We start from the raw sequence: 24,285 nt of genomic DNA, 5'->3' as shown, positions 1-24,285 counted from the left end.
TTGTACATGCTCACTCACTGACAAGACTTACTGGGACACTTGGATGAAGCCATTGTTACGGTTATTATTTTACGCCTGTGCTTCTCCTGCAGGCCTGTTGTAAAAAGGGTCTACTAGTTTGAAATCACTAGACAATCAATAGTTCTATTGTGGGTATAATGCAAATATACTTGTGCAAGTATACTGTACTATGTATGGACGGAACAACACTCACCTGTATCATCATTGTGTTTGACGGTACATGAGGTTTTCTCAGTATTCTCTTCGTCCGGCTTCTCTTCCTCATCATCGCCAGCTTCATCTAAAGTCACCAAAGTCTAGAAACAGACACAAGAGATCTTTAGCATCTGTAATTGTAGAACTGTAGTAATTGCTTTCTAAATTTGCGCTTCCCCGTAATTTTCCCATAAAAAAAAACAAAACTTGGATGTGCTTATATCTTGACCTTTACCTCTGAGTTTAAGAAGTCCTCTGATTCGTCCTCCTGGCTGGGTGGGCGGTTCTCCAGTGTGCTCTGCTCGGCCTCTCCGTCCTCCTCCTCTTCTTCTACGAACTCATCCAGAGTGACAAGTGCTTGCAGCTCCCCCTCCGTGATCTCCCCATCCAACTCTCGGCTCTCTGGCGCTCTTTCCTCTCCAGCCTCATCTGCTCCCACCTCATCCAGAGTCACCAGCTCCTTGGCATCTACCTCCACAACTGTGCTACCACATGTTGCTGTGTCTTCTTTTTCAGGTGATGCCTCTGTTTTTATAGGTGTTGCATCTTTTTTGGGTGATCCTGCGAGAGATGCACTTTTAGCTTTTTGCTCGTCGCTGTTGTTGGAATTTTTCTCGTCCGACTGTCCTGTGGGGGGCTGATCGTTAACCACCTCGTCCTCCACAGAATCAAGAATCCGATATGTCGCCTCTTCTTCATCAGCCACTTTTTCACCCTCCTTTGATGTGTCTTTCATAGTTGTTTTAACGTCTTTCTTCTGTCTGCCCCTTTTTCCTTTTCTTCTTGTGGCGAGCCGATCAGCCTTAACAAGCTCGTCCTCCAAAGAGTCGAATACTTCGTAGGTAGCATCCCAGTCAATTTCCTCTTTTACATCATCGTCACTCTTCTTTGATGGCGTGCTCTCTTTTAGAGGGGCTTTCTCCTCTTTCTTTGGCGATCTTTCCCTGTTTTGTTCCTGTGATTCTCTGGCAGGAGTGTGCCTCATTTTTGTTGGTGTGTCCTCTTTCATCGTTGTCTCATCTGGAGTATCTTTTCTAGTGGCTCTTTCCCTTTTTCCTCTGGTAGATCTTGTCGTTACGAGTGGTTCATCATTGGCAGTTTCATCCTCCACAGTTTTAGCCTCCTCTGGTTTTTCAAATGCTTCTGTGAGATTTAATGTAATTTTATCCTCTTTCTTACCTCTTGCACTTCTTCTACCAGACATTTCAGTGGTGACGACATCTTGAACCGGTTCTTCTTTAACAGAATCTACTATCTCATACACCATCTCCTCGTTGACCTCTTTGTCTTTTTTAGAAACTCCTACAGTGGTGTCCATGTTAGCCCGTGTCTCATATATTTTAACTGTCCTGAGATGTTTCTTTGATGAGGCTTTGCAGGACTCTGCTGAACGCATTTTGCCTTTGACTTCGTCCTCCTCTTCTCCCGTCTTCCCATCTCCGTTGTCCCTTGGAGCTTGTTTACTACCTGTATCTAACACTTGATCTACATTATTTGTCTCCTGATCTTTATCTACTGAATCTTTATCAGATTTGTCGCCTGCAGGAATTGCTGCTTCCTCAGACACTTGCTTAACTGTGGAACCGTCATCTTGGACCTGGTGACTGTCCTCTTGACCTGTATCTGCTTGGTCTTGGCTTACACTGTCCACCATTTGGAAAGAACTGTCTATTTCCATTTCACTGTACTCCCGTGGGCGGGCTTTGCCTTTATTGTCGACACTGTCCAAGACCTGAAAGCTTTCCTCGTGCAAAGTCTGGCCTCCCTCAGGTACAGTTGGCTGGACTTCAGAGCTGCCGTCTTGGTCTGCATCATTCATCTGTTTATCGGTTTGTTCATCAAGTGAACCAAGGATTTGATATTTTTCACTGTTGTCCCCCTCCCCCTCTGTATGTTTCTCAACATTGTCTTCTTTCCCATCCTCTTTGGTTTTCTTGCGGCCTTTGCATGTGTTGACATGAACATCAACCTCCAGACTCTGGGATTGGCTCAACTCTAATCCATGTCCCTGTAGAGGTGGATGTTTCTCTGATGAGGTTTCTATTTTTGTCTCTGACTCAACAGTTTTTGCAGCAAAGCCCTCTGCTGACACTGTGTGGTCAGACATTGCCACTGTGCTTTCTGTGTCTGTTGCTTCTTCTATCAGAGGCTCAGAATGAGTCTCCACTGAAGCCTTGACTGTAGCCATTGATGTTATCTTTTCCATTTCTTGTGCAGCGGCGGATGAGCGGGTTCTACACCCGGAGGATGCAGTATTTGATGCTTTGGCTGGAGATTTTGTCTTCCTATGTTGTGTTTTGTGACCAGGGGAAGAAGGGGAGGCAGCCGATGGTTTGGTAGGGGATTTGGTGGGCTCAGATGAGTCCTTGGATTTTTTTGGTGAGACATAGCTAGAAGAGCTTGAGCCTTTAGTTAACTTGGGTGAGGAGAGTGAAGGAGAGGCTGAGCTCTTGGAGTCTTTTGAATACCTCGTTGATGTCCGTTTGCCAACAGAAGACACACCTGAGCTTTGCCTCTCTCTTTTAGCTCTGGGGGAGTGCCTAGATGAGTAGGACCTCTGAGGCTTGGGGCTTGTGTCTCCCACATCATCATCACCAACTTTGTCATCAATGACAATAAACTCCTTCTCTTCACTCTGGGACTTATCCGGGGTGAGTTTGGGGCTGTGAACTGCTGCCACGACGGCCTGAAAAATGTCCGTACTAATCTGAGGAAGTTTTGCAAAGTTTTCTTCAGACATGAGCACTGTGGTGGCAGGACTGGAAGCATCAGGACTGGAAGCAGCTGGGACCGTGTTTACACTGCTAACGGCAGAGGTAGAGGTCACATCAGCAGTGGAGATCGAGGTCGTTATTGAACCCTCTTCCCCCTTTACTTCTGCTTTCTCTACATCTTCATTTGCCTCAGGATCAACAGTGGAGTCCATGGCGATCTCAGTTCCTGGTTTCTCACAGTCCTCCTCCATTGCTACGTCACTTGCGGCCGTAGCACTCGGTCCTGCTGTGGTGGGCTCAGAAATGGTGGATCCAGCAGGGTCACTGGTTTGCAGAGCAGGTTGTGACCCATTATCCAATAGTTCAGAAGAGGGATGCTGGGTTTGACATTTTACAGCTGGGGGCTCGGCTTTGACGTTGATGGTGTCCGGTTCAAAGTTTAATGTGATCTCACTGGAATCTTGTAGACGCTGTTTTAGACTCTCTAAACTAAAATTACAAACAAAAGGATCATCAGTCACTTATGAAAAAAGTGATGTTCTCAAAAATAGAAATAAGTAATACAATTTCATCCAGTGTCTCTGAATTAATTGTTCAGTTATCTCCTGCTTTATGCCAAATATATGTCAGTGAATTGATATTTTTTTTACATAAAAACCCCTCTTTTTCCTGTCAAACGTTTATGGTGCAAACTAAGAATATTTTCCATTATCAATTAATCTGAAGACCTTTTTGTCAATACACCAATAACCGTTTAGTCTATGAAATGTCAAAAAATTGTGAAAAATGCAAGTCATATTTCTCCAGAGTTCCTGTTGACGATGTCAAATGTGTTTTTTTTTTTGTCCAACCAGCAGCCCCAAAAAACAAGGTTAATCAGTTTACAATGGTTTAAAACATTGCACCTGCCTACGAGTAATAACAGTTAACACATTGATCATTGACATGCTTTTGCAACCTGATATAAATTAATTATATATAGATATACTCACGACTCAACACGCTGAACTTTAGTCCTGGAGAGAGAGAAAAAAAAGTTGGTCAGTTTAGGTTAGGTCAAATATAAAAAAAAAAAAGCATCAACACACAGAGGCAACCTGCTTTAACAAAGACTGTCGGAGGAAACACAGACTTGAGTAATTATACAACTAATTTAACCCCATTTCATACCCCTAATTTTAAAAGGGCACATGCGTACCAAGCTGCTCTATTCAAAGAGTCTGGTGAGCAATTGTTGTATTTCTCCACCACCTTGGTTACACCGCTGGAGTCGGCCATCTCAATGCATATCTGAGGTACAACGACAGTCACGGTCAAAGAGAGAGAAGAGAGAAGAGCAACAAACCACAAGAATCTTATTACATGTGAAGTTAGTTCACTCAAGATAAATAGAAATCAATGAAATTGATTAAAATATTTAGTCATGATTAATCGCATGACTGATCATACTGTAGTAAACTACCCTGAGGTAACTAAGTGTGGTTAAAATAATTGTGAGAGAATCCAGTAATCTTTGTTGGGTGAGTGCAGCGGTGCTGGACTGCTTCCTGATTTTCCAAACTATGGAGTGGCCTGAGGCCCAAATCATAGAACATGCGTGCATTTAATCGCGTGCCAAAACAAATGGTGCCATTAAATGAAATTTGCATTAACTTGTTATTATCGTGTTAATTTTGACAGCCCTATTTAAGACATTTGTCAATGAAATGTATAACTCTTATTACTTAAGGCCTTTTTTTGGAGGAAATTAAATTAAAGACTTTTTAAGGCCTGAAGATACTCTGATAGTGCAGTTCTCTCAAATTCTTAAAAATTGTTTTTGCTCCTGTACCCTGTTGGCGAGTGGCAAGAAGCCAACAAAGGTCGCGATGGACGCCACCTCTTCTATGACCGTCCTGACGACGTCCACAGATGCCTCAGAAACCTCCACACACATCAACCGCTCCTCCAGAGACGTTGGCTCTGGAACTCCCTGAAGAGCAAGAAATAGTTGGTGTTAAGGACCAGAGATCCAAAGATGCTGTTTTCACTTGACAAAAGATTTACATAAGCAATTAATGACTTACAGCGTTGCTCCACTTCATCAGAGTTGTGTACATCATCTCCTAGAAAAAGATTACAAGACAGATTCTTAGAACTCCGATATTAACCGGGATAAGGTGTTTACATGGCGTTTGATCAAATCGGGGTAATACCTTAACGAATATAATCGTTTTTTTTAAACTGCATTTAAACGCACTAAGTGTTACAGCCCAGAGTGCCTCCTTTTTAGTTTCTCCCAGTGTCCATACCTCACTGGATTCGGGATACATGTGTTCCAAGACAAAGTGAACACCAAGCGTGCAGCCATTGATAGAAAATGGACATGCGATGTGTTCTCGGACAAAAGTGCAGCACGTTGTCCAACTGGGAAAAAACAAAAAGGCCTGGAGGTGAGGAAAGGAAAAACAATTCAATTAAAATAACACAGCTCCATTTAACTAGTAAAATTGCAATTACAATGTCTGTCCCGTTTGTCCCTGTAACAGTCTGTCTACTCCTTACCCTCCTCTGCAGTGTTAAGACTGTAATGTTGTAGTACAGGGAGTGAAGGTTCCATTTCGGGAAATGCCACCAGACCAGTTCAGCCACATCCTCGTACTTGTAGTTTTTTTCTGGCAAACCGGTCAACATGATTGTGGGGATCATGGAACCACGAGTACTGGCCTCCTATAAAACATTCAAAGAACTAAGTTTAATTCATGTGTCAATCCTCAACTGTATGGTACATTTTGATGTCGGATCAGATTGGAATATCAGATGTGCAAAAACGAGATAATATACGAGAATGTATTGTTTAAATAAATGTCAACAAGATATAGAGTGGTATTATAGGCAGATGTTTGGTTGAAAAGATTATGATGATTTCTTACAATACAAGTAAAAATAAAAACAATATGAACAACAGAGAAGTGCTTAAAATCACAGTTGATTTGATGAATTTGGCTCTGCTTCCTGTTTGTCTCCAGTGTCTGGAGCTTGTATTTGTCCTTTAAAGCCAATAAAAGTGTCGCAAAATATACTTTGGCAGCCGTTACTATACCTGAAAAGCCCTTCCAAGTAAAGTCTATATGTGGGAAACACCGGTCTTGTCTAACTTTAGGTATATTTAGGGATGTCCTGATCCTGATTCAACTCTCTTAGAACTGGGAATCTGCCAATACTAAGTTTGATCTGATATATTTACCTAAATAGCTCTAAATATGTATCTGACTCTTTGAAATGTGGAGTCTTCTGAATTTGGCACACCTCATTTTTCATGAGCTACTTGATCCAAACACTGAAGGTCCTGCATCAAAACTATAAAGTTGATTAGCATTGATAGGATTATGTATGATAAGAGTTGAACTGAAATGGGCTTACCTCAATGTCTTCCTCTCTTCTGACTGTCAGGTAATCTTGGAGTTAAAAGTGAACATAGGCAAACAGCTACTTTACTGAATAATTTACCATAGTAAATTTGGTACCATCAAACTATTAGGTTTAATTTAGATCCCATAAGGTGACTTATGTCATCGTAAGAAAGTCTCTCTTACCTGGGATGATGAACCAAGGAGAGATGGTAGGGAACAAGAAGGGACTAGTTCTCATTGTGACCCAAACTGGTCCAACACTGCGCTGTGGAATACCAAGTTTTATTGGCCGCACAGTTGCCCCAGCAACAGCATGCTTACTGTCTGGCAGAATGTTCCCGCAAAGTTTTGGTGCTGTACAAACAAAAGAATGAACCAAATGTCAACAGCGGCCTGCAGTAGTTGTGTTTTTAATCTTTATCATTAATATTTTGTAATACTTTCCACTATATTCTTGCCAACAATTAACGGCATTTCATTTATAAAAGTTCTTCAGATGCGGCTGCCCAGACTGTATGTGTTTCTCCAACAAGTTTCTGATGCCGGTGAAGATGGTTCATAGTGGTGAAGTGAAGCAAGTTGGAGAAAGACTTGGTAGTTTTCTTTTTAGTAACAAACATCTAGCAAAGAATGAATCAATCGATCTAACTCCAGGTAATATATCTCAGACAGGATCCCATTAACCCTTGCATCCACTAACTGGTACCAAATTAAAAAACAAAACATTCCCCCCCCCCCCCCCCACTAAGACTTACAATATAATACATCGCTGTTGCATGGTATTTTCAGCCTGTGGATTTCGTAGCAAGGGGCTCGTTTCAGAAGACTGTGCCAAACTCCGAGCCGATCGGCATCGCCAATGGATATAAATTCTACAAACACCTGAAACACACAAGCACACGCACATACATACTTGACAGGTAAGACCAACAGGAAGTCTTTTTTAAAAGCCACTCAAAACAGACATACTTGTACGTGTCTGTTCATACCTTGTTGAGGAGAGGCAGGAAGTGCTTAACAGAATTTATTTTTTCCAAATCTTCTCTGAGCTGGTTGGACTGACGCCATGAAATGTTCTTGATGAATATTGTTTTCGATCCATCGTCACATACTTGCTGCATCAAGAACAGGAAGAGAACATCCAAACCATAATATTTTGTCATGTTTTTCTTCTTCTAATATAATAGGTAATACTTTCATTATATCATTCCCAATATTTTATAGTTTGAAAAGAGTGAACGGGAACAGTTTTCTTTTATGAGAGACAGAAAAATGCAGTTTTTATTGAACATGCAATGACAATAAAAAGGCATTCATTTGATTTGATACATGAAAATAAATACAACACAAGACATTATCCTATCCCTGGACCTTCCCGTACTCCCTCACTGTTTTACATCACCGTTAATAGTTTACAGTTTTTATTACACTAGTACAGTGCCCATTGAAAATGTGCTTTTACTTTTTTTTTTTTTACTTTTACCAACAAGATTAAAAGCAGTTTATAAATGAGGAGGGATTGAGTGTGTGTTTCACTTACATGACGCATCAGCTTCATCAGCGATTTATAAAACCAAAGCTAAAAGAGAAACATCAGAGTTTTAAAATCATAGACTGTATTAAATATGGGCATATTCTCTATGACGTCAGCCATAGGTTTCTGAAGAGCCGAAATGAATCTCAAAGTGGGCTCCGTCCTTCACCATCTTGGCAGTGCCTGACATCAGCTAATTCTAAAATTGGTTGGAGCTGACGCGAGCTGAATGAAGCCTACGGTCTATGCTCGCCTCCTGTGAGAACAGCCACCTGTCACTCAAAGCGGAACGCTCTAATGATACAGAGTTTAGAGCGTTCTATTTGAGTGACAGGTGGTTGCTCTCACAAAATATAATTTAAACGTGAGTTTTAAAAATAATTGTCCCCCATAGAGTTCTCACGAACTTTGCAAGTTTTTTTGTTCTGCTGTAGGTTGCCGTTTGGTAGGGTTGGGCATAATTTGGATTTTAACGAATCTGATTCCAATTCCGATTCTTCCTTTCTATTCCGGTTCTTATCGATTCTCGATTCCAATTCTTTGAGGGGTGGAGTTTAAACGGGTCACATGCTTATTTCACAAATAAGAGGAACGTTTTATTTTGATTCAATGGTGGGTTGCAGTTTTACAGAGCTTTTTCAATGTAAAATAAAGCCACACTAAAGCGCCGCTTACTGTGCTCCATGCCTGCAACATAACAAGCGCCTGGCCGCTACGGAAACCAAAACTTGCTCATGTTAAATTTGGGGGGGGTTATATAATCAAGGTGAAAATCTGTTTTAATTAGCACCCTTTAACAAATGAACATCTATACAAATCAGTCAATAATATTTTTTTTTGCTTACCAGTCATTTTATTGCTTACCGGTGTCATTGTAATGTTGTTGACCATTACACGGAAACAAAGTTTAGACCCTTTGAAAGTAATGTTATACAGTTGGGAGGCTTTAAGTAAGGTGTAAACATCCTGGGCTTTCGGCATCACGACAAAGGCCTGAGAGAAAAACCAGAAACAAAAATGATTTACTACTTTTATTTACTAAGTACTTTTGCAATAGCATTTCACATCTATCAATATGGTTAAAATAGGTAAAATACGCTGTTATATTTACACTATTGGTGCCTATGTGAAACTCATAAGTATGCAAACATATGATAATGAATGATCCAAAGGATGTTCAACTGCAAGTTCAAGTTAAATGCAATTTTACAATCTTTAAAAAGAAATGTAAATACTGCATAACACACATGAAAATGGAAAAAGAAAAAAGGCATTACAATTGTGCAATGTAAAAAGCAACAAAACAAAAAAAAAAACATCTCAGAATCCGCTTAAGAACTCATGATCAACAGCAGAAATTTGCGATAAATAAATAAAACCAATGCAGATTTACAACCCGGCACCTACCATGCCAGACAGAGGAACAATATGGAGGTTGTCATCTGTATATTGAAACCCAAAGGGTATGAGAAAATCAGCAAGATCCTTTTCTGTGTAGCAGCCGTTGTAATACTCAGGCAGGTTGGTTATGAGCAACTGCTTGCGACCACGTAGATTATACTTTAAGAAAGATAGAGAGAGATCCTGTTTGGAAATTACAACATAGGCCAGATTCATTATTTTACTAAGTGTGTCAGTGTGGCTGTTTGTGGCAAATAAACCCAGACTGCAAAAACACGTGTAAATGCTGCAGTACGTCATACAAGTTATTCAAAGAAACCTACTTCTGGTGTTCCAAATAAACAGCTTTTCAGCTTGAGGCACTCTGTGTAAAAGAGACCAAAAACATGTAAGTCAACAAAGTGAAAGACAGCAGGATTATGATCACATACAGAATTTTTTTTAAAGGATTTCTTACTTATTCTGAATGGACGCAGGCACGTTTTTACCCTGCCCCATTTAGTGGGACGGGTATGTGCATTGCATTTGGAGGCATCACTGGCTGACGCTGCATCCACTGCAGTAACAGGACCTTCAAAAGATCAAATATAATTAACATGAATATCAGTATTTGAAAAGATCATCATCTTCCTTACCTTTTATATCTGTTGGATCCAGATCAACACCCAAAGGTAAATACTTTATTCCATAACCCAAAGCCTAATTTTCCTTCCATTTCTGAAATCTGAAACAATTTCTAAATAACCTTTTTAACTAAAATATAATTGTGAAGGTGCACCATACAAGTAAGGTTTGGGATTCATTTTAGTATTTTTTAACTTGAAAATAAAGTGCAGCACGTTGGATGAATGTCATTAAAATAACCCTATGCAAACAAAATATTATACACGTTTCAACTGCTGACTGCAGAGGTAGAAGTCACATCAGCAGTGGAGATCAAAGTTGTTAGTGACCCCTCTACCCCCTTGCTTCTGCTTTCTCTACATCTTCATTAGCCTCATGATCAACAGTTGCGTATATGGCGTAAACATATGGTCACAATGTCTCCTTCTGTTACTGAGTTACAGCGTTGAATAATTTCCACAGGTGTTTTTGCAGTACATTATGTCACAGTGAAGTTGACCTTTGACCATATGGATCTAAAATGTCATCACTTCATTGTTGTATCCTATTAGACATTTGTGTGAAATGTTGTCGTAATTAGTTTAGGATTTCTTGAGTTATGGCCAAAAACACACTTTGCCAGTGTTACGACAGGTCTTTTAGTGAATGTCAATAGGGTCAGTACTGACGTGACACATGAGGGGGCATGTTTGTGTGACGCTGATTTAACCAGGCACAAGCGGCAGGTGGGAGAGATTCGTTGAGGGAGAGACTTGTGGAAGAGATTTTAAATTGATTCCTGAAGAAGGAAGACGAAAGTGAGCAGGCTGCAGGCTGAAGCTGGAAAGCCGTGCCACTACACGGTATACATTATTGGAGAGAGATTGAAATTACATTTTCTTGTTTCCCAAAACACGACTTTTGTAAATACACCTTTTAAAACCTGAACTACACACAAAGGAGTGGGCTGGCGGATAAGGCAATGAGAGATGCTGGAGCTGCTCAGGGAAAGGGAACAAGCCGGCGCTCCCGACGCCAGCAGCCCCGGCTCCGAAACACGGAAAAAAAAACAGAGGTTTGGTGAATCAGTTCAAAAGAACAATACCTATAGAATTAGGAAAGATATACACTCATATAAACCAGCTTAGGTCTCACTCCTAAGCTGGTTTACAGTATATGAGTGTATACAGTATCTTTTCCTAATTCTAGTCTCACTCCCTTCTCCGGGAACCATCACCTTATCGTGGTGGAGAGGTTTGTGTGTCCCTATGAACCTGAGGGCTGTGTTGTCTGAAGCTTGGTGCTCCTGGTAGGGTCTCCCATGGCAAAGTGGTCTCAAGTGAGGGGCCAGACAAAGAATGGCTCAAAAACCCTATGATTCAACAAGGAAGAGGTAGAGTTACCCTACCCAGAGGAAGACCAGGGCCCCTGTCTGGAGCCAGGCCCAGATAGAGGGCTCGTCAGCGAGCGCCGGGTGGCCGGAGGATGATGGGGCATTGTTGTCAATTTCCCTGGTGGAAGTTTCTGAGGTAGTCAAACAATTCCACAGGAAATTGATGAGATCCGTCCAGAAATGCTGAAAGCTCTGGGTGTGGAGGGGCTGTCTTGGATGGCACACCTTTTCAACATTGCGTGGAAGTTTTGGACAGTGGAGTGGCAGACCGGGGTGGTGGTTCCCCTGTTCAAAAAGGGGGACCAAAGGGTGTGTGCCAATTACAGGGGTATCACACTTCTCAGCCTCCCTGGTAAAGTCTACTCCAAGGTGCTGGAAAGGAGGGTTCGGCCGATAGTGGAACCTCAGATTGAAGAGGAACAATGCAGATTCCATCCTGGTCGTGGAACAACGGACCAGCTCTTCACTCTCGCAAGGATCCTGGAGGGAGCCTGGGAGTATGCCCATCCGGTCTACATGTGTTTTGTGGATCCATCCCCCGGGAGATACTGTGGGAGGTGCTGCGGGAGTATGGGGTGACGGGGTCCCTTCTTAGGGCCATCCAATCTCTGTATGACCAAAGCGAGAGCTGTGTCCGGGTTCTCGGCAGTAAGTCGGACTCGTTTCAGGTGAGGGTTGGCCTTCGCCAATGCTGCGCTTTGTCACCAATCCTGTTTGTAATATTTATGGACAGGATATTGAGGCGTAGTCGGGGTGGGGAGGGGTTGCAGTTCGGTGGGCTGGGAATCTCATCGCTGCTCTCTGCAGATAATGTGGTCCTGATGGCATCATCGGCCTGTGACCTTCAGCACTGATTGAGGATCAGCACCTCTAAATCTGAGGCCGAGGTTCTCAGCAGGAAACCGATGGAGTGTCTACTCCAGGTAGGGACTGAGTCCTTACCCCAAGTGAAGGAGTTTTGTTTGCGAGTGAGGGGACAATGGAGCGGGAGATTGGTCGGAGAATCGGCGCAGCGGGGGCGGTATTACATTCAATTTATCGCACCGTTGTGACGAAAAGGGAGCTTAGCCAGAAGGCAAAGCTCTCGATCTACCGGTCAATTTTCGTTCCTACCCTCACCTATGGTCATGAAGGCTGGGTCATGACCAAAAGAACGAGATCCAGGGTACAAGCGGCCAAAATGGTTTTCCTCAGGAGGATGGCTGGCGTCTCCCTTAGAGATAGGGTGAGAAGCTCAGTCATCCGTGAGGAAGCCGCTGCTCCTTTGCGTCGAAAGGAGCCAGCTGAGGTAGTTTGGGCATCTGGTAAGGGTGCCCCCTGGGCGCCTCCCTAGGGAGGTGTTCCAGGCATGTCCAGCTGGTAGGAGGCCTCGGGGAAGACCCAGGACTAGGTGGAGGGATTATATCTCCAACCTGGCCTGGGAACGCCTCGGGATCCCCCAGTCGGAGCTGGTGTTTGGGGTCTCCTGCTGAAGCTGCTGCCCCCGCAACCCGACCCCAGATAAGCAGACGAAGATGGTTACGTTTTAACGTGGGATACTCCCACGTTAAATGCACACACGCAGGGAGAGGAGACAATATAATTAATGTTAGCAGCTAGGCTAACCTTTAGAAGCTGTGTTTTTTTTTTGTCCAATCTGCCCAGGTTCACATAATCTTGTAACACCATTGGAAACATGTGAATGATAAACATAAGAGGCCCCAAAATGGGGCCTTGGGGAACTCCCCATGTCATATTTTTCTCCTCAGATGTATAATTACCTATAGACACAAAGTATTGCCTGTCCTTTTAGTAGGATTCAAACCAGTTTAGTGCTGTGCCAGAAGGTCCAACCCAGTTTTCAAATCAGTCTAGTAATTAGTTGGGATCAACCGTGTTGAATGTAGCACTTAGATCCAGTAAAACTAAGACTTAAATTTTGCCACTGTCTGTATTAAAGCGGATGCCACTGAAGAGCAGTCTCTAATGTAGTGTGGTCGAAAGCCTGATTGGAAGGCATCAAAACAGTTGTGTAGTGACAAGAAGTTAAGATGTTTTTTCAAATATTTTACTTGATAAATGAAAGGTTTACGAGCCTATATTTGCTTATTATTGACGTGTCTAGATTGTTCTTTTTCAGGGCTTGTGGGCAGACACCTAAGAGAAGAGACCAGTTTACAATTTCTAGAAGATCTAAGGCCAAAAAAGAAAAAAGCATTTGAAAAAGCCTGTTGGCAAAATTGTAAGGCAGCAGGAGGAGGACTTCAGATGTTTTTTGATGTACTCTCGGTATTTATTGTTCGTTGCATAATTCCTTTGCCATAGGATCAACAATGTCCATGGCAATCTCAGTTCCATGTTTCTCACCGTCCTTCATTGCTACGTCACTTTTGGCTGTAGCACTTGGTCCTGCTGTGGTGGGTTCAAAAATGGTGGATCCAGCAGGTTCACTGGTTTGCAGAGCAGGTTGTGACAGGTCAAGTGTGTCTGGTTCAAAGTTTAGTGTGATCTCACTGGAATCTTGTAGAGGCTGTTTTAGGACTGTTTTAGGACTCTTTGAACTAAAAATTACAAACAAAAGGGTCATCAGTCACAAATGAAAAAGTGTCTCACAAAATGGCTAAATAAAGCACAAGTTTTCATCCAGTGTCCCGGGATTAATTGTTCAGTTATCTCATGCTTTATGCCAAATATATGTCATGAGTTGAGAGTTTTTATCTTCCTATCAAAATTTAGGGCTGCAACTAACAATTATTTCAATTATCAATTAATCTGAAGATCGTTTTCTTAATACACCAATAACCGTTTGGTCTATGAAGAAATTGTAGAAAATGCCATGTCACATTTTCCCAGAGTTCCTGTTGACGATGTCAAATGTGTTTTTTTTTTTGTCCAACCAGCAGCCCCGGTAAAAAAGATTAATCAGTTTACAATGATTTAAAACATTGCATCTGCCTGCGGGTAATCACAGTCATCACATTGATCATTGTTATGTTTTGACAACTTAAACATGTTTTGTTGCTGTCGTAACCTGACAAAAATCAATTGCAAAGTGATATACTCACGACCCAACACGCTGAACTTTAGTCCTGGAGGGAAAAAAAAGGAGATAGTCAGATTAGGTTTAGAGGAGAATGGCAGAATCCAATATGAAAAAGCATTAACAAACACAGAGGCAATCTGCTTTTACAAAGACTGTGGGAGGAAACAGATTAGAGTAATTATACAAATAATTTAACCCCCCTTCATACCCCTAATTTTAATCTTTAATCTAATGTACCAAGCTCCGGCTCTATTCAAAGAGTCTGGTGATCCTATTATATCATATCAATTACTCAAATTAACGAACAGAAAAAGTTAAAAGAAAAGAGACTTAACTGTTTTCGGAGAAGTTTACAGCTCTCAAGGTGAAGGCTAGTTTTCTGATGGGAGATCCAATCCTAGTATTCAGAACAACGAACACACACCATAAGACAGGCCCCACTATCATCCCAACCGTTATCATCTTCAATATCTCAACTGTCACTGCACCTTTAAATCAGCCAACAGCAGTCATCCGACATAACAGAAACAATAAGCGCTGAGACTTGGGTTGGGTACCGACCTCTCTACTTTTTTGGGTACCAACCGATTCACGTTAAATCAAATGGTGCCAAATTTCAGTAACTGAGCTGTAAGCATTTCTGTCCTCTCTGCATGTTGACAGAGAGTGGGGCTCCGACACACAGACACGCGCGCAGAGGTGTGGACGGAGCGACCTAGAGAAATCTACGTCGTCTCTGCAGCTTGTTCCAGTCACAATGAGTCACGGTAAAGCCGATAAAGTGGTTTCAAGTGTGGTTACAGTTTTCAAAACTTCACGCAGACATCGTTGGCTGCAATATAATTTAATGGCGTGCCGAAAGCGGTGCTGTTGACGACAACAATGCTCTAAGTAAATAGGATGAATAGGTTTGGAATTATTTTTACAACTGAAATTGTTATTACAGAGGGAAAGTATCAAAATTGCAGATACTGGTACACATAAAAATGTGAACGGTAGCCAACTCTAGCTGAGACATTAGCCAACAGAAAAGTTAAAAAAAAAAGTGCTGGACAGTGGGACAATAGCCAAAACAGCAGAGCACAGTTAGCTGTGACTTGGAGCCTTAAGCATTTTGGTAAAAAATATTTAGTTTGGAGCACATTAAAATCAGAACGACAATTTTTAGGGACGTCCCAAATCCTGAAGTCCCAACTAAAACTTATTCTTAATACATTTAACTTGCAGCAAGTGAGTCTTTTCTCTCAACAACAAAACAGTTCTCTTTAGGATCCCACCCCCCAACTAAAGAATAAACAGTTTTATGTTCCTTCTGGACAACGAAAACTAAAGTTAGTGATGCCTCTTGTGTTTAATAGTCAATCTTTGATTTTCTTATCGTGTTTACCGATGTCGGCTTCAGGGAATAATGGCCTGTAAGCTGGATTTCCTGGTGGAATCACAGAAGAAGTGTGGAGAATTGGAATAACCCGCTTCTGTAAAAAACAGATGACTAAGAAAGACAGACTTTTTTACTTGTAGCAAAGGGCTGGCAAGCTGGAAGACACTCTCTAACCTACACTGGTGAGTGGCCGCGCCCATCTTGGTTTGAAAGTGCCGGCATCCAGGCAGTCTGGCGGTGCGTCTGTGGCGCAGGGCGTGTGTGATCAAAGGCAGTGATCACTACAAGCTGATGTACGTGATCGGAGTAAGGTAAACGGGGTGAATGCCGATCCCCGATCAGTTAAAAAATGCCGAAATCGGCTCTGATCCGATATTGTGATCGGGACATCCCTAACCATTTTAGATGTTGAAATAAACAACCAACAATGTCCTAAAGGGAGAGAAAACAGAGTGCAAACTTCCACTCACCTTCATACGAGTACATTCTTTTTTACACAGAGTACAGGTATGAGGAAAGATTCTCGGCGTGGCCGTAGCATAGTCATGCATCATGGCTGCCGTTGGCAGACCCTTGGAGACTGCCCTGTTTGCCGGAGGCTGACTGTTGGAAGGTGGCGGCGTCAGATGAGTACGGTTCATCAGGCCCGGGATTGGCTGAGGCAGAGCTGGAGGAATAGCATTGGGGTGAGGACCACCAGGGATAAACAGCGGACGTTGCATGGCATTAGTGATTTGAGAAGCAGGGGGAATTGATGTCGCAGCAGAAAAAACTGGAGGCCACATCGCTTGCTCTATCTGCGATACTGGCTGCTTCTGTGTCTGCATTGAATGAATGAATTTTATTAATGTTGATAGTGTTTGGATGCTTTCAACAGTTTGTTCAAATTCTGCATTAGCAAAGCGCGAAAAATATATTTTTACCCGGACAAGTGATTTTTGTGCATGGACAAGTGAAACGTCAATGTACTTGTCCAAAGGACAAGTGCCTCAAAAAGTTAATGTCAAGCCCTGTCACGGTACGTTAACTTTTTTTTTGTTCCCAACATGGATCCTCGGGGAACAAGTGGCTGTGGAGCCACCAGTACGAGACATGATAAGAACATAGTAGTTACAACTCTGTCTGTGTGCCTGTGGGCTTCACTGTCCGCTAAATGTCCCCGCGCTGAGACACTGAACTAGCTACAGGGCGAGTTGTGATTCCTTGTCTGGAAGTGGAGTATTATTATGTCCCAAGAGTAACATTACAACAACACTAGTGGTTGTAATGAAAGTGTCGAAACCTTGCATTGTGTGTGCGCAACACACTGGAGGATGACTAAACTGTAACTAAACTGTGTCTCTGGTGCTTTGTACAGTAACATTAGTTGATGAGTTTATGTGTCGGAGCAGAAATGAAGTTTGAAGCCAGCCGGGGATATTTTCTCGGGCCTCGGCTGTTCCAACCATTCCTGCAGCCACGGCGCTGCGGCCACTGCGGCCACTGCGGCCGGGCTTGTCTGTACGCTTGGAAGTCTATCGGTAACATTAACAGACAGTGTGTGAGTCTAATCACAGTGATGGAAAGCCAAAAAAGAAAAGGGAAAGGTGGCGCTGAGAAAAAAAGGCAATGTGTGTGTGTGTGTGTGGTGTGTTGTGGTGGGGGGGGCGGGCATGGGCACAGAGGGGAGGGGCTGTGTGTGTGTGTCTGTGTGTGCACTTCGCTCGTTGTAAACCAACCAATCAGCGCACAGCTCATCTAAATATTCATGAGCATACCATATAAGGAAGAAAATCTCTCCTTTCATTCTAGGGCTATTTCACAGGGTTGCATTAGGGAGCATAGAACAGCACCCGGGCCATTTTCAGCCCAACCAATGTTACATACCCTATTAGGAGACCTTAAGGAACAGTCTGAAATACACTATATAACCATTCTATCAACCCTTTAAGAAACAAACATTTAGCAAAAAAATGAATCAATCTAAATCAAGGTAGAGTATCCCAGATGGGACTCCAATTGACCCCTTGCATCAACTTACTTACAAACTGAAAAACTAAACTTTCTAGGCCTACATCTATTGTGTACATTCTTTTTATGTCCCAAAACAGAGACTTACGTAGTGATGTACAGCTGGTGTATGGTACTGCCAGCCTGTGGACTTCATAGCCAGGGGGTTGTTTGAGGTGACTCAACCAAACTCCGAGCTGATCAGCATCACGAGTGGACTCAAATTCTATAAATACCTGAGACACACAAGCACACACATATGTGACAGGTTACACTAACAGGTCTCTTAAGTCACTTAAAACATAAGTACTTATATATGTTTGTTTATACCCTGTTGAGATGAGGCACTTGAGGAGATGAGACGTTCTTGACAGATTTATTTTTTTTCAAAACTTCTCTGAGCTGATTGGACTCACTCAATGAAATGTTGTTGAGGAGGATTGTTTTTGTTTTTTCACAGGATGATGTTGGTTTATTTTCTTGAGACTGGATGAGAGAAATTGCATTTATATGCACTTGTTAAGTTAAGCATTAGCAAATATAGACTTGGGCAGCAAAAACACATCACACTCTCTTTACATACTTCCAGTTTGGAATCAGACAGTACAATTGACTTTGATTTGTGCTTCAAAAGTTGAACAGAACTAAAAACCTGTTGTGGTTGCACCATGGTTGTGGTTGAAGATTTACCAGACTGAGCAAAGAGAGGGAGAAAAACACAAACTTAGACCAAAAATATTGTCTTATAAACGTATTATTGAAAGTTATTGTCAATTTAAACTTTATGTAATCTTTCATCTCAGGCAACATGATTTTTTGCTTTGTATGTTGTAATAAACAGTGTTGGGAGTAACGTGTTACAAAAGTAACGCAATTGAAGTAATGTATTCCTTTTTGCTGTAACACAGTAATATATTAATTAAATTCTTATTATTAAATTATGGTAATATTATGCCCGTTACAATCTCAGTAAAAACATGTCAGAAATTAATGTTTAGGCTTGCTACACATAATAGCATTACATTTTATCAGGCGTGGAAAGTAACTATGCCGTACTTCAATACAATTGTAAGGTACTTTGAATTAAGTATTTTCATTTTCTCTTACTTTATACTTCTACTCCACCACAATTCGAAGTCAAGTAGGCCTATTGTACATTTTACTTCACTATTCATGTTATAGCTTTAGTTACTTTGCATTTTCACATTAATTAAACTATTATGAATAAACTATGATGTATTAAAGTGGATAAAGATAAGATTTTATGTACCCCGTGGTGAAATTCACAAGCTAACTGCCAAGTCATACTTCCGCTGTTATTTTGGAAAAAGTAACTCAAAAGTAATGCAAAAGTAGTGTAAAGCATTACAATTCAGAGACAGTAATATTGTAATATAACTAATTACTCTTAAATGACAGTAACTAGTAATCTATAATGTATTACATTTTGGAAGTAACGTGCCCAACACCGGTAATAATGTACAATTTTATGCATCTGTCTTTTGGTCAAAGCGTTAAGTGGATGAACTTGCCTCTCCCTTCTGCAGGCTGAGATTTATTTTAGAGAGCTTTTTAGGTAACTCTTTCTTCTTTGCTGTAGAGGAGATGGATGAGGAAGATGCAGTAGAAGATGAGGAAGGTTTCATCTTGGCTATTTTAGAGAGCTTTTTAGGTAACTCTTTCTTCTTTGCTGTAGAGGAGATGGATGAGGAAGATGCAGTAGAAGATGAGGAAGGTTTCATCTTGGCTAGCTCGGCCAGTAAGGCAGGAGCCAGAGTTTTAACCACGGCCTCCAGGTCAGACTGATTTGACAGAGACTGCAAAGCTAGAGGGACGAAGACAAGAAGAGTGTCAACAAAATCTCAACGTTTTGGTTGTTGCAGTCTCTGTTGCAAAATGAGAAATGTAGAGTTAATGATCATATTTATCATTAAGTGATCACAGCTTTTTTGATTGTTACTTCATTAGCTGTTGTGGTGGAATTTGTTATGTAAATTGAGGCAGTGTAGAATATATTCTGTAATAGTAAAAGCCTCGAGCCATGGGTGACCTTGCTCTCCCCTCTTTCCTGGCCTGTAAAAGATAAGATAAGTGCAGAATGCCTGGAGCAGAGTGCACCTTATAAAACATTTTTCTTTTACAAAAAAATGTTTTCTTGGGAAAAAAGCACGTCTGGATTATGTCCAACTGATAGCGGCGACGGGGACGGACAGACACCGTTGCAGGAGGACGAATCTGAAGGGGATAAAAAAAAAGCCAGGGAAATGACAGACGGTAGTCAGACTCCCAGAAAGGCTGTTGGCGGTAGGGCTAGAGAGGATTGTCTTCTGTCTTGAAGGAAGTCTGATTCCTTATGCATAAGCTGTAACTACTTGCAACATTGTCACTAAAGATAATTGACTTCAACTAGAGGACTCCTGAATGTTATTTCTGGCCTACCATTAAACGAACACGAAGGTTCAAGGTGCAGTCTGAGACAACTTGATTTAGTCCTAAGTCGACCCTGGCCGCTGGGGCCAGGCCCGAACCGGCACCAGAACCACAAAAACTTCAAGTGCTACCCAGGCCTCAATCAGGGCAGTGTACAACTTAACCTCATAACATTTCCAGGCAGAGGTGCCCGCAACATCTTTGTTTACATTGAAGATTTAGCTACACTTGACGCCTCCAGCATGGGTTTAAATACACCTTCAGGAAGACAGGAACTTCAGAAAGACACACACACTGCCTACAGTTTTATCCTCAATTGAGATTCCATCAAATGCTTCTGTGTAATTCATCAAAGGTCTTCCGAACCTTCTTCACGTATGTGAAATGACTTGTGCTGCTCCTGAGATTTTACTTAACAGCTGTTACCATCTTTTCTCTGGAAAATATTTTCTACTTGGTTTACAAGCTCATTAGCATCTGAACCACTGGAAAGTACAGTACTATTCATATTTTAATACACATTTTTGCCTAAGAAGCACTGTTTCTCCCCTATAGGCAAGCAAAAGGTAAATACAATTTTAAACACAACATTTTTTTGGGAAAGATGATTGACATGGTCTTTATTATGTTAATCTTCCTATGAAAGTCATCTTTAATGTAAATCTTCAAAAAAGGTCTCTGGTCACAAAATAAGTCTTTAAACATGCTCTTTAAATTTCTCAAACCTGTTGATTCCAGTAGTTTCTCAGCCAGGCTCTCTGCACTGAACGAGTCTTTTCGTTGAGGGGATTGTCTCTGATCACTACTCGCTGGTGGCCAACGTCTCTCGTGACTCCTCCTTGGAGATGACCGTCTCTTGCAGCTACTTCTCGGAGATGATCGCCTCTCACGGCTACTCCTTGAAGATGATCGTCTCTCAAGGCTACTTCTTGGAGATGATCGTCTCTCGCGGCTACTTCTCGGAGATGATCGCCTCTCACGGCTCCTCCTTGGAGATGATCGTCTCTCGCGGCCACTTCTCGGAGATGATCGCCTCTCACGGTTCCTCCTTGGAGATGATCGTCTATCGTCTCGCCTCCGTGGTGAGGACCGTTTCTCATCTCTCCTCCTCAGTGACGATTGTCTCTCGCGGCTCCTTGAACGCGACCGATAGCGAGAGGAGGTAGGGCGTTCATACCATGGGGAACGAGAACGAGACCGGGACCTGATGAAAGTTCAGGTGAAATGACAATGATAATCTAAGAAAATGGCAAACATTTCACAGCCTTGTTAACTCAGGGGGTGCCTGACCAATCTAAAGAGGCTAAAATGCTGATGTTGATGCAGTTATTGTATTTGTTCTGCAGGAAGACATTTAGTAATTTCACAATCAGGTCTGTTGAAATGTTATTGCACATCTCAGAATGTATGTGTCACAGACCTGCGAGTGTATCTGGGGCTTTGCGGCGAACTCGATCTGCTACTGCTTTTCTCCCTTCTACCCTCTGAGCCATGGCGGCGACGGGGGCTGGACGAGTGAGAACGGAAGCGGCTTCTTTGCCTGACTTTCTGGTGACGATGCTGGTGAGTCACTATACAGGTTTCGGGGGAGAGCTTGGCATCTTTACCTGCAGCACTAAAGACAACAATGGACAAAAAAAGCATAATGAACAAAAGGAAAATAAATTTTGCCAAAATCAGCAGGGTACTAGTTCATAACGGAGTGTGGTTGCAATACGTTTGAACACTAAAGCCTAGCAGACATTGTATGGATGGATTTGGACGGATTTTAGACCTGAACTGGTCGAATCGGGCCTGAATGTTCCATGTTGTGTCCATGCAGAAAGAAAAATCAAAACATGTGAAGTTAGTTGACACGTGTGCTTCTGTGTAATTCATCAGTGTCTCCTGAACCTTCTTCACGTATGTGAAATGAGTTGTGCTGCTCTTCAGTTTTTCCTTAACACAACCAATCAATAAAATCGCTCGTGTCTGCCCAGCTAATTACATTTACCTGGGCCTGGTTTCAATCGCACCATCCCACTCTGGGTATCTGTGGGAAAAAAAGGCAATGATTATAAAAAATGACTCAAATTAACAAACAGAAAAAGTTAAAAGAAAAGAGACTGACTGTTTTCGGAGAAGTTTGTAGCTCTCAAGGTGAAGGCTAGTGTTCTGATGGGAGATCCAATCCTAGTATTCAGAACAACGAACACACACCATAAGACAGGCCCCATTATCATCCCAACCGTTATCATCTTCAATATCTCAACTGTCATTTTTGTGATTGTTTGGCAAAAAATATATTTTATTCAACATTACAGCAGCCTTAAAGAAACAGTTCCTTAGATTTTTAAAGTGTGTCCTTCTTTGATGGTCTGTTGAGCCTCTCAAGTCCAAGTGTCCAATTCCATTTATCTGCTTTTGTGTATAAGTAACAATTTGTGTTGATATCAAAGAGAGTCTAAAAAATCTTAACAAAATATTTGGTTTCTTTAAATCTTCAGCCAACAGCAGTCATCCGACATAACAGAAACAATAAGCGCTGAGAACTGGGTTGGGTACCGAACTCTGCACTTTTTTGGGTACCAACCGATTCACGTTAAATCAAACGGTGCCAAATTTCAGTAACTGAGCTGTAAGCGCGAGCATTTCTGTCCTTTTTGCATGTTGACAGAGAGCAGTGCTCTAACACACAGACACACACGTGCAGTGGTGCGGACGGAGCGACCTAGAGAAAACTACATCGTCTCTGCAGCTTGTTCAGGTCACAATGAGTCACGGTAAAGCCGATAAAGTGGTTGCAAGTCTGGTTACAGTTTTAAAAACTTTACGCAGACATCGTTCGCTGCAATATAATATTAATGGCGTGCCAAAAGCTGTAGCAGTGCTGTTGACGACAACAATGCTCTAATAGGATAAATAGGTTTGGAATAATTTTTACGGTAACACTTTATAATATCCATCGCTAATAAATGGTAAATTGATAGTTAATTAAACTTAAATTAAATTATTTTACTGTTAACTAACAACATAATTAATAATGTTTGCTAATTATTAGTTTTATATATTATATTAACTTTTTGTTCATGATTAAGAAATTGTTTATAAACCGTCAATAAACATTATTTGGATGTCTATTATAAAGTTGCATCTGATGAAAATAATACCTTGTTAATGGTTAATAAAGACTTTGTAAAGCATCTATAAACATTGTTTAGATAGCTATTATCAGTGCTCAAATAATCATCTCTTTTATAGATCGCCAAAAAAAGATTTAATGGGGCCAAATTAATGTTACTTGATGCATTATAAAGCATTTATTAATCATTAACATATTATTATTATTATTATAAGCATTAGTTGCAACTTTATAATAGCCATTCAAATAATGTTTATAGACGGTTTACAAAACAATTATTAACCACTGACAAAGTATTAACTATTTATCTGAAGTTATAAACTTATTATTGTATATGACACTAAACTAATGATAAAATGACATTAATTATAACATTACTTATAATTAATAAACATTATAAATCATATTTTTATTGTCTTTTAACAGTAAAATTACTATTAACTAAAGATTAATTAACTATCAATTTACCATCTATTAGTGATGGTTATTATAAAGTGTTACCATTTTTACAACTGAAAATATTGTTATTACAGAGGGAAAGTATCAAAATTGCAGACACTGATACAGATAAAAATGTGAACGGTACCCAACTCTAGCTGAGACATTAGCCAACAGAACAAAAAAGTACTGGACAGTGGGACAATAGCCAAAATAGCAGAGGCAAAAGGAAAATCGCCATCTTCTATCCGATGCAATAGTTCTTCAGATTTGCAGAATCTTCCTCGTCACGTCTTCTAAGCCCTTGGTTACATATTCAACATCCATCTCAGAAGTTGGTCACATCTCATCATTTATCAAATTATGCATGTTTGATAAATGTTAATGTCACTGTAAACCTATCAATTGCTGTTATATACCAATGACTGATTTTTATCTGTCACTAGACATCATGGGTTTTAAGTCAATCAAATCAAAATCAGAAATTGTAACCTTGAACTACAGATAACAATAAACAGTTAGCTGTGACTTGGATCCTTAAGCATTTTGGAAAAAATATTTAGTTTGGAGCACATTGAAATCAGAACAACTATTTTTAGGGATGTCCCGATTTTTTTGACCCGCTGATCCGATCCGATCTTTTAAATATTG

At 41.1% G+C, this 24,285-nt stretch overlaps 3 protein-coding genes across 4 annotated transcripts in view; 1 reads left to right on the top strand and 2 right to left on the bottom strand.

The window, feature by feature from the left end:
* Nucleotides 1–24,285, top strand: part of LOC116053083 (mucin-2-like) — a 183,976-nt gene that overhangs the window by 51,149 nt on the left and 108,542 nt on the right. The gene's annotated exons all lie outside the window — the stretch shown is intronic.
* Nucleotides 1–24,285, bottom strand: part of LOC116053078 — a 65,740-nt gene that overhangs the window by 2,808 nt on the left and 38,647 nt on the right. The window lies entirely within an intron of this gene.
* The window catches only part of znf638 (zinc finger protein 638), a 32,203-nt gene that overhangs the window by 5,253 nt on the left and 2,665 nt on the right, over nucleotides 1–24,285 (bottom strand). The window contains exons 2-30 of the mRNA XM_035993682.1: nucleotides 22,186–22,247; nucleotides 22,069–22,107; nucleotides 21,496–21,690; nucleotides 20,801–21,279; nucleotides 19,388–19,470; nucleotides 19,178–19,291; nucleotides 18,229–18,339; nucleotides 17,976–18,131; nucleotides 17,755–17,881; nucleotides 16,127–16,323; nucleotides 14,611–14,672; nucleotides 14,298–14,321; nucleotides 13,600–13,793; nucleotides 9,715–9,828; nucleotides 9,581–9,621; nucleotides 9,264–9,416; nucleotides 8,721–8,849; nucleotides 7,863–7,901; nucleotides 7,312–7,437; nucleotides 7,078–7,204; nucleotides 6,506–6,676; nucleotides 6,333–6,367; nucleotides 5,475–5,639; nucleotides 5,222–5,356; nucleotides 4,997–5,035; nucleotides 4,762–4,902; nucleotides 4,129–4,220; nucleotides 3,923–3,946; nucleotides 2,838–3,419 (exon numbers count right to left, since the gene is read on the bottom strand). Of these exons, the coding sequence (XP_035849575.1) occupies nucleotides 2,838–3,419; nucleotides 3,923–3,946; nucleotides 4,129–4,220; nucleotides 4,762–4,902; nucleotides 4,997–5,035; nucleotides 5,222–5,356; nucleotides 5,475–5,639; nucleotides 6,333–6,367; nucleotides 6,506–6,676; nucleotides 7,078–7,204; nucleotides 7,312–7,437; nucleotides 7,863–7,901; nucleotides 8,721–8,849; nucleotides 9,264–9,416; nucleotides 9,581–9,621; nucleotides 9,715–9,828; nucleotides 13,600–13,793; nucleotides 14,298–14,321; nucleotides 14,611–14,672; nucleotides 16,127–16,323; nucleotides 17,755–17,881; nucleotides 17,976–18,131; nucleotides 18,229–18,339; nucleotides 19,178–19,291; nucleotides 19,388–19,470; nucleotides 20,801–21,279; nucleotides 21,496–21,690; nucleotides 22,069–22,107; nucleotides 22,186–22,247 (3,956 nt within the window). The remainder of the gene's footprint in view (nucleotides 1–2,837; nucleotides 3,420–3,922; nucleotides 3,947–4,128; nucleotides 4,221–4,761; nucleotides 4,903–4,996; nucleotides 5,036–5,221; nucleotides 5,357–5,474; nucleotides 5,640–6,332; nucleotides 6,368–6,505; nucleotides 6,677–7,077; nucleotides 7,205–7,311; nucleotides 7,438–7,862; nucleotides 7,902–8,720; nucleotides 8,850–9,263; nucleotides 9,417–9,580; nucleotides 9,622–9,714; nucleotides 9,829–13,599; nucleotides 13,794–14,297; nucleotides 14,322–14,610; nucleotides 14,673–16,126; nucleotides 16,324–17,754; nucleotides 17,882–17,975; nucleotides 18,132–18,228; nucleotides 18,340–19,177; nucleotides 19,292–19,387; nucleotides 19,471–20,800; nucleotides 21,280–21,495; nucleotides 21,691–22,068; nucleotides 22,108–22,185; nucleotides 22,248–24,285) is intronic.

The sequence above is a fragment of the Sander lucioperca genome, chromosome 17, assembly GCF_008315115.2.
Source record: "Sander lucioperca isolate FBNREF2018 chromosome 17, SLUC_FBN_1.2, whole genome shotgun sequence".
Classification (NCBI taxonomy): domain Eukaryota; kingdom Metazoa; phylum Chordata; class Actinopteri; order Perciformes; family Percidae; genus Sander; species Sander lucioperca.
The sequence above is the reverse complement of the archived record's forward strand: the minus strand, read 5'-3'. Positions and strand labels throughout refer to the sequence as shown.